The sequence below is a fragment of the Acomys minous genome (genome assembly GCF_964271855.1).
Source record: "Acomys minous genome assembly, chromosome: 13".
NCBI classification, from domain to species: Eukaryota; Metazoa; Chordata; class Mammalia; order Rodentia; family Muridae; genus Acomys; species Acomys minous.
The window spans coordinates 59,935,205-59,944,645 of record NC_140495.1 but is presented as its reverse complement, the minus strand read 5'-3'; the positions used below and the strand labels follow the sequence as shown (position 1 = coordinate 59,944,645).

Genomic DNA, 9,441 nt, shown 5'->3' with positions numbered 1-9,441 from the left:
CAATATGAACAGATAGAGTGGTCCAATGACCCCCAAGTTTGTTTTCTCACAATGCCATGGGCTTCCAACGTAAGAACTGGGGCAGAGGTCAAGAGGTATGCACAGCTATGCAGTGGCCGTCAAGCTGTGGTCTGGTTGACGGTTGGTTCAGTTTTGATTCTGCAAGGTGGCCCTAGGAAGTCCTTATTGTTTGAGGGGACAAACTGGAAATGACTATAGCTCCTCAGGGTGCAGCCTTGTCATCAAGAACAACTTCCTCACCTGGAGGGCGATCTGTCCTTTGATGGGTTGCTGTTTCTGGGGTCTAAAGTGACTGCAGATTTGGAATGATAATGGAGCATCCTCGGTGCCCTTCGGAAGTCTGGAACAGAGCTTGGTAAGACGCGCAGGGGAAGATGGGTTATCTTTGAGGGGTACAAGATAGGTTAGGTCTTACCAGTTTCTAAGGAAGACCTCCCAAGACACGCACATGCCTGTGCACACAGGTCAGCAGGTGACCCTGATGCTGAATAGAAAGACAGGAAAAATTACAGGAACATAAGTCAGTGGAAGCCTGTGAGGCTGAGCTGTGACCACTTGGAGAAAGGCACAGGGACTGCTTTGCTTTAGGAATTAAGATCCATCTGGGCCTGATTGCCTGATGTTTGATTAGGCATGGTTACATAATCTGCAGAAATAACACTTTCTGCCTTTGGACTGTGTGATCATTTTCATGAGACATCCCCAGACCTGCTTCTAACAACACCACACACACACACACACACACACACCATTCCAGTACCGCTAACTTGTTAAAGATTTGTCTGCCTTATTAGATATAAACCTGCAGTTGCCTAGAAATGCCACCAGAAACTCCATTTTTAAGGAAAAGACACCTGTTAGGCCCCTATGTGTCACTCTAGTGGTTCTTGACTTTATTTTATCAGGTTATAATCCCACCCAAGGCACTATAGAGCCACCGAGATAGCGGATATGGCTGGTGCTTATTTGAAGCTCAGTTAAGGAGCCACAGTCTGTCTGTCTTTCTCTGAGTACCTCTCTTTAACCTAGTCCTTGTGCTCAAAGTCTATATTAAAATATTGGTAATGAAATATTGTACTGTACGCTGGGCGGTGGTGGCCCACACCTTTAGTCCCAGCACTAGGGAGACAGATGCAGGCGGGTCTCTGTGAGTTCCAGGGCTAGAAGTTCGTGGTGTGAGGAAGTGTGGTGCTGTAGCTTGGTATGCTTAATTGCAGTGGAATTTCCCCCTCAGTGGCCATGAGGTGCTAAGAGCACTTGGAGACCTCAGTGAACAATGCTGGAACTGTTAGAGTAACCAGTGTGAAAGCCTATATGTGCCGTGTGAATTTGTAACTGGGGTCTGGTCTTTCCTAGAGCATAAGCTCAACTGCCTGGCTTGTCTTTCTAATAAAGACTTTCTCCTTTCCATCTGAGCACCTGGTTGAATTCCCTGCTGATCGGGACTCGTTTCTGTTACAAAATTGGCACTAGACAGGATCTAGAAACTACATAAGAGACTCATTGTGCGTGCGTGCGTGTGTGCGTGCGTGTGTGCGTGTGTGTTGTTCTGGAGCCAAATATGAGTCACTATGGCCCAAGAACATGGATTCAGTTTACTCCAAACATGATATCCCAATGCAGTAAGTTTCATGAAAGTTTTTATAACTGCAGAGGGGGAAAAAACAGTCACAAGGAGTCACTTTTTAAACCATCATGTTTCACTTTTAATTATGTATAGGTGTACGTGTCTGTCTGTGTGAGGGTTTGCACATACTAGTGCAGTTGCTACAGTGGCCAGAAAAAGGTGTCACATCCCCCGGAGCTTGAGTTACAGGTTGTGAACTGCCAAATGAGGGTATTGGGAACCCAACTCTGGTGCCGACCCACCTGGCCAGTCCCCCTTTGGGCTACCTTTGGCCCTATTACTAGCCACTGATCTTCCACCTCTGTGTCTTTGTGGCTATTAGATAAATAATAATAAATAATAATTTTGGAAGTTCCACTCAATCTAGTAGCTTGGTACTTGGTTGCTGTGATTAAACCATGACTAAAAGCAACTCGGGGAGGCAGGGTTTGTTTGACTGATCACAGTCTCTCACGGAAGAAAATCAGGACGGGGGTGGAAGCAGAGCAGAGGCAGGAACCCTGGAGGAGTGCTGCTTACTGGCTTACTTCTGGGATTATGGGCCTTATTTACTGCCCAGGGCAACCTGCCCAGGGGTGGCACTGTCCCCAGTGGGCTGAGCCCTGCCACATCAATCAACAATCAAGAAAATGCCATACGAACCTGCCTACAGGCCAATCTGATAGAGGCAATTTCCCTCCTCCCATCTGATTCTAGTTTGGGTCAAATTGGAAAAGCCCAGCACAGTCATTCACCCTTGTAGACGCTAACCCCGACACAGCTTTTCCTAGGACCTTGAGTTTATAGTGAGTGCCTCCCTACTATCCTCCCCACTGTAGTTAGTAAATACATTGGTTTATATATTTTTGTTTTGTGACTATGAAGTTCATGTAACGTCTTAGACCATGGGACATGTCATTTTGGGAAACTTGAGTCTGGGTTTGTGGACCATATTGATTGATGTTTGTTTCAGAATAAAACTACTTATTGTTCTCTGTGAAGGAAGAGCTAAGTTACTGTATGTACCTATGAAATGCTTTCTATTAAAAGCAATTTCTCAGTGCCTATTCTGGAAGCACTTCAGGAGAGTGAGTGCTCCTCACAGGCAGGTCTCCATCAAAGCCGAGGGCATGGCGTGTATCTCAGAGCCCTGCCTCACTTTTGTCTCTTTAGGTGGCCAAAGCAGAGTAGGAAGTACTTTATATATGGATGCTGGAAAGCCTGATGAAACACACACAGTGACCACGAAGTGCTTGACACATCTAGGCATTGCTACAAAACTGCCCCCCAAGCAATGCTGGGGACACACAGAAAGCACACCCTGTTTCAATCTGCCTTGTTTCTCCTCGCATGGAACTTGAGTATGTGCTCAAATGCAAATGTGTGTTACTTTCTGCTTAAAAAAAAAAAAGGAGGAGGAAGAGGAAGAGGGGAGGAGGAGGAGAAGCAGAAGGAGAAGGAAAAGAAGAAGAAGACAAAGAGGAAGCAGCAGCAGCAGCAGCAGCAGCAGTTTTCCTAGGCCTTGAACTTTAATGAGTTTGCCCAGCATAAAACCCACTTTAGTCCAGCACCTTCTCTCTATTTTCTCCATTGCCCAACTATCTGTTGCATACGAACATAACTTATTTAATACCAGTCCCAGCAGGCACGTTGGGAATGTTTGACTTCTAGAACTGCGCTCTAGGGCAGTATTTTAGTGGTAGGGACCCTCTTCCGCAGCCAGTCAGAGGAGGTAGATGGCGACTCTGTGAACTTTGGGCCGATGAGATGGACGGTGGTGACACGACAGGTCAGCCTGGGCGATGAGACTCTTTTGAGTGCGTGTCCTAATGGGACGAAACTGGGGGAAACTCTGGGATGCAGTGAATGTTCTCGCCCCTAGGAGACACCATGTGTCCATGGAGGCCAGAGAGAAGAGACTGAGGACAGTCCGGCTCCAGAACTGACTGCCTCCCATGGACCTAGGTTTACAGCACACTTGCTCAGCTCCCGCGAGGTCGGGGTGGGCGAGAGATGCCTCCCGCGAGGCAGTTTGCCAGGAGTCAGCGGTTGTCTGCACGCGCTTTTGGTCGGTCCTGTCTGGGATCCAGACAGGCTGGCCAGATGCGATGTGGGGCGCCAGGGCCCAGCAATCAGGCCCGGGCGGGGGCGGAGCCTGCCTGCTTGCTGTTCTCCTTCTCTGTACCCTCTTGCCACTACCTGTCCAGAACTACACGACCCCAGCAGGAACCCCACCCACACCAAAAGGCTCAACAATGCAGTCGGGAGGTAAATGATGCCGAGAGGAGGCAGGATATTTGGCGGGCACATCCCCTCCCTTTCTCTTGGCACACAGGCCGTTGGGAGGGTATGCCCGTCTTTACAATGAAGGTGAGGCTTTGGAAGTGGGGGCGCCCATACAGTATACTCTTTCCCACTGATGATTAGACCCCTCAGTTAAGGTCAAGGTCATATGCTGAGGCTGCACCACAGTTTTTATTGGGTTGAGATGCGAGGGCACATCCACCCAAAAGACCATGGCTCCCAGACGGTATCTCCTTTCTGCCTCTCCAAGTTAATGAGGTCTGAGGAGAGCCTGACACCGACATCCTCCTTGTCCTCACCTCTGTTCTGTGGGCTTTGCTGAGAGGCTCTCAGCCTGACACCCCACTATCCACAAGGCTTTTTGTCACGTGAGCATTGCCACTCCCCTCCTGGACCTTGGATGGGTACCCACCTGAGAACAGAGAGGAGAGGCCACTGTGTCCCCCCTGGGTCCTGCTGATGCTGACATTTGGGGGCACCAAGCACATGCATCCTGAGTGCAGGTGCCCCGTGGCAGGGACTGTCTCCACAGTATGTGGCAAGAACAAATTCCAAGGGAAGATCTTTGGTGGTCAGATGGCAAGACTTCAGCGGTGGCCATGGCAGGCCAGTCTGCTCTTTCAAGGCAGGCACATCTGTGGAGCAGTTCTCATCGACAAAAACTGGCTGGCCAGTGCTGCCCACTGCTTACAAAGGTGTGTGTTCCCCCCCCCTTAGGGCCCCCTAGCCGTGAAGGAGGCACGGCTATTGTTTTAAAATTATCAGAATTACCAGTATTATCAGTATGCCTGGCTAGCAATCCATTAAGACACTGACACCTGTTATACTTTAAAATCGCCTTTGTTAACCTGGGGCAGGGAAGACATTAATCCTCTAAGCTACTTCCCATAGTGGGGCAGGTATGGGATCCCTGCCTCAATCCCATGCCATCTGCTTCTAATAATTTCTATCAAGCTACCTCCCATCCATAATCCCAAATACTTGTTAATGTTCTTCATCTGGGCCGGATTCCCCATCCACACCAGCCATGTGCTTCTCCTCCATCTAACCCATGGCGGCCTTCTCCTCCTCAGGTCTTTCTCTTCCCTCCTCCTGAGGATCTTTCTTCTTCCCAGAATTCCACTCTCTCCTAGCCCTACCTATCTGCTTTGCCCTGCCCTGGTGGGATGGCTTTTATTAAGCAAAAAGTGGGTCACAGAGACAGCAAGCAGTAATTAGCATTAAAATACATCAAGCCATTCCCCCCCCCCCCAACACATGGCAGCCATTTCCTTCTGGGCCTGGTTCTGGGATAGCTTGCTGCCAGCTGGAATCCTCTTGTGCTGTTGCCCTGCCTTTGAGCGAGGTCCTTCCCTAGCATGCCATCCCTCAAATAGAGGGGCAGGAGGAAAAGACCAGAGTTAGGAACTATAATTTTCCTTTTAGGTCTTCCTAGATGTTCTGAAAAACAGCTCCCCCTTTAAAAAAAAAGATTTATTTATTTGCTATGTGTACAGTGTTCTGACTATATTATTTACCTGCACAGTACAACAGGGCACCAGATCTCATTCTAGATAGTTGTGAGCCACCATGTGGTTGCTAAGAACTGAACTCAGCACTTCTGAAAGAGCAGCAAGTGCTTTTAACCTCTGAGCCATCTCCCCCAGCCCTGAAAAACAAATTTTAAACAATATTTATTTATTTATTTATTTGTTTATTATGTATATATACAGTGTTCTGCCTGCATGTATGCCTGCAGGCCAGAAGAGGGAACCAGATTTTATTATAGATGGTTGTGAGCCACCATGTGGTTGCTGGGAATTGAACTGAGGGCCTCTGGAAGTGCAGCCAGGCCTCTTAACCTCTGAGTCATCTCTCCATCCTGGAAAAACAAATTCTTAAATAGCCTTAAGAGGGATTTGGTCAGGCCTGGGAGTGGGCAGACTTTCTACCTCCAAGATGAAGCAGAGCTGTTGGATGTACCTCAGAACTTTCTTTAACAGGAATGAAATCCACGGCTCCTCGGATACTAGGGTTTGCTGGAGAAGTGCTTGGAGGCCTTCAAAGGACCAAAGTCCTCAGGCTGTTAGAGGTCATCCTGCCCTTCAAGAGAAGGAGCACCCCATTGTTAGGAGGGGAGGACTATGATGGGACATGTGGTATGGCTGCTTGCAGGGTGGTCGGGCAGTCAGGGTGACAGTGCAGACTCCACACTCAGAGGTGCTGCCTCCCCCTCCCCGCCCCCCCCCCCCACTAGGTCTCAAAAACCATCTGACTACCGGATCCTGCTAGGGTACAGCAAGCTGAGCAATCCGACCAACTACAGCCGGCAGATGACGGTCAATAGGTTCATCGTGCATGAGAACTACAGCAAGTTCCACGCTCAGGGGAGCGACATTGCCCTGATTCAGCTTCACAGGCCTGTGGAGTACAGCTCCCACATCCTCCCGGCCTGTGTCCCGGAGGAAAGCACGAAGGTGCCCCCGGATGAGCCTTGCTGGATAAGCGGCTGGGGAATGCTGAGAGAAGATGGTGAGTACAGGGCAGGCGAACGGGGTGGGGGTGGGGGGCAAGGGACGGGAGGCCTTCCCAGGGCTGGTGAACCCCAGTTTCTGCTTCAGAAGCAAACCTCCCCCTTTCAGATCAGAAGTGTGGGGCTCTTTGACCCAAAGATGCCCAAGATTCAGGGTTCTGAGTGTTGTCGACCATGGGCACCAAACAGTGGGGGCGCTACCCTGGCCAGGGAAGACACTGGGTATCTTTAAGATGAGAGGGAGTTGCTCTCCCTGGCAAGGGGCAGGTTGGGGTGTTTAAACTGGGGAGCATTCACCTCTCTGAACCCCACTGTCCATCCCTTAAGGCAAGGAAGCTGTTCTAGCAGCTTTTACAATTGGCCCTTGTGTACACGTGGATCTGAATCCACGGACCCACACACCCGGGGACCAAAAGCCTTAGTACTGGGGAGTGGGTCGCCAAGTCCTCATTCTCTAAACAACACAGAACGGCGACTCTCGCTTGCCTCACGTCAGCTGTCGCGTCCTCTAGAGAGGATTTCACGTGTGCAGGGCGATATGCCCAGGTTCTCTGCGTGCTCCACACAGAGAGAACTCAGTGTCTGTGGAGTTTGGGGTCCTGGGCCACAGGAAATGCCTGCTGACAGCAAGGGACAACTGTGTTTGTTTAGATTGAGAGTATAGGTTACCTGGGCAAGGATTTTACACAGGAGGAAAGCTTTTGATTTAAGACACTGTAACGGCAAGTTTAATAGAGTCAATGTAAGTTTGACATGAAATGTAGGGTCACAGTCTGGCAAAGGAACCCTGAGGAGGCTTGATGGGAGGAGGTCTTCTGAGGTCAGGGCTAGGGTCCTCCTTCCTGCTCCTGGCCTCAGTGTCAGTCTCAGGCTAGTCACCAGAAGATTGGATCCGCAGCATTACAAGAGATGGGCTTTCAGTCTCTAAGGGGCTGTGCCTGGGTACGTAGGGCTCCTGGTCAGGTCAGGGGATGAGAGTGGAAACACAGAGGGAAGATGTGGGCTGGGGCAGCTTTCAGGGCACAGAGAACCTGGCTCTTAGGGTGGCCATCTTCTGTTCTGCCCCCTCCTGACCACAGGGCCAGGCTTGGGTTTGCTACATGCAGGCATCCCTTGGCCACCACTGAAGGATGTCCACAGTGGCCCCTGCGTGTAGTGAGCCACACTTTTGCCACTTCGCTCCCGTGAGGCAGCCCCAGGCCAGATCTGTGTGAGCACCTGGAACCACCTCCAGACCCAGTGGTTCCTGCGGATTGAGCTGGTTTCTTTGCCTTTCTTCTAAGCATTTCTGGCCCTTGTCCTATGCCACCGCCACACACAGGCTCCCGTGTCCTGTCCCTGCTTCCAGCCTGAGGCAGACACACAGAGCTGTCCAAACAGCCAGAGCTGTTTGAAAGCTGAGTTGTTCCTTCCTTGGCTTCTGTGTCCTCAGGGGGTAGCCTTGGTCCCTTTGCCTGCTGAGGAAGGTCTTCCTGGGGCCCCATTTTTTATTGCACCCAGTTTCTCCATCCAATGCTGGGCCTTTGCAGTCACTAACTTTCTGCATGGTCCCGCCTTCCACAGACCCTCACTCTTGCACTTGAATGTCGTTTTGCCTGGTCACTGCGACCCCGACGGGTGGCCCTCCCTGCCACTGTGGTCTTGAGTGGCTATCCCCCACCAGCAATCATCCTGGAAAGGGGGGGGGCTGGGTCTTCCCTCAGCTGCCTCTCACAACTGACCCCTCTCCCATAGAGTTCCTGCAAGCACCCTTCCCTCTGCAGGAAGCAGAGGTCTTCCTCATAAGTGACAAGGAATGCGAAGCCTTTTTCCAGACTCCGGAAACCAGCACCCTTCATTATAAAGCTATAAAAGAAGATATGATTTGTGCCAGGGACCCCAGCAATGGAAAGTCCGTTTGTCGGGTAAGTGGGAGTGGCCCAAGCGGTATAGGTGAGCTCAGTCATCTCTCTAATCCTGGCCAGCAGTCATCCCCTGTGTCCTCAGAGGTCCTCTCCTGTATGGGTGGTGAGACAGATAGCAGATGGTCAGCTCCACATGTTTGTGGCTGTTCTAGATAGGTATTATACAAGACCCCTTTGCAGCTTTATTATATAGAAGTCTGTCATCCTGCCCTGAAGATACTGACCTGAGAGACTCCTATGTTTTTATTTAAAAAAAAAAAAAAGCCTAGACAGACCCAAGGGCACTGCCACTCAAGATAGCAGTAGAGATCTCTGGTCCCAGTGAGTCCTCTCTGTCCTGGGCAATGTGTGTTCCTTTCTTCCTACTACCTATGTCTTCTCTCTCCTCAGGGAGATTCTGGGGGTCCCCTTGTCTGCTCACTGGATGACTCCTGGTATGTGGTAGGGCTGGCCAGGTGGACCACAGCATGTCTGGACCCAATCGCTAGCCCCAACATCTTCATCAAGGTCTCCCACTTTTCTAACTGGATCAAGAAGAAAAAGGCAGCTACTCCTGACGCTGACCCCGTCTCGGCACCTGCTGAGGAAACCGCCTCATCTCTCATCAGCTGGAGGGGCTATAGTGCTGGCACTACCATCAAACCCAGGATCTTCACAACACTGATATCCGCTCAGGTTCTCCTCCTGCGATCAATTTGGCTCAGGATTCAGTGATGGGCCCGCAGAGCCATGCCAGCTACGATGGTCTGCCAGCCTTTTCACCGAACACCACATTGCATGCTTCCATCTGTGGGCTCACCTGTCCATCTGAGGCCACACAAGCTGCAGGCCTGACAATAAAACAACTAAAGAAACTTTTGGATCCCTTTTCTTTTGTCCCGTATCAGCATACCCCGCCCTCTGTGTCCCATCAGGCTTCCAGGTCTCCAATCTCAGAAAACCATGTCCTTCCTGGGCAGGGATAGTGGGTGAGACGGCCATGGAGCTGGCCTACCAAGGCAGGAGCCAACTGTCTCCCAGTTGGCTTCCAGAGACTATGGCCTGCTCCTGCCCCTCAGGGCTGTGCGTTCTTTCAGAAGAATGAGCCACTGTAT

The 9,441-nt window shown here is 50.7% G+C and overlaps 1 protein-coding gene across 1 annotated transcript; it reads left to right on the top strand.

Moving 5' to 3' along the window:
* The first annotated feature begins 3,674 nt into the window (after window positions 1-3,674).
* LOC311581070 (serine protease 40-like) lies at window positions 3,675-9,192 on the top strand. Its single transcript, XM_084753026.1, has 5 exons — window positions 3,675-3,895; window positions 4,449-4,626; window positions 6,168-6,442; window positions 8,178-8,347; window positions 8,738-9,192. Exons 1-5 carry the CDS (start codon window positions 3,736-3,738, stop codon window positions 9,059-9,061), a joined length of 1,107 nt encoding a protein of 368 aa, XP_084609152.1. The 5' UTR covers window positions 3,675-3,735; the 3' UTR covers window positions 9,062-9,192.
* The last annotated feature ends 249 nt before the right edge of the window (window positions 9,193-9,441 follow it).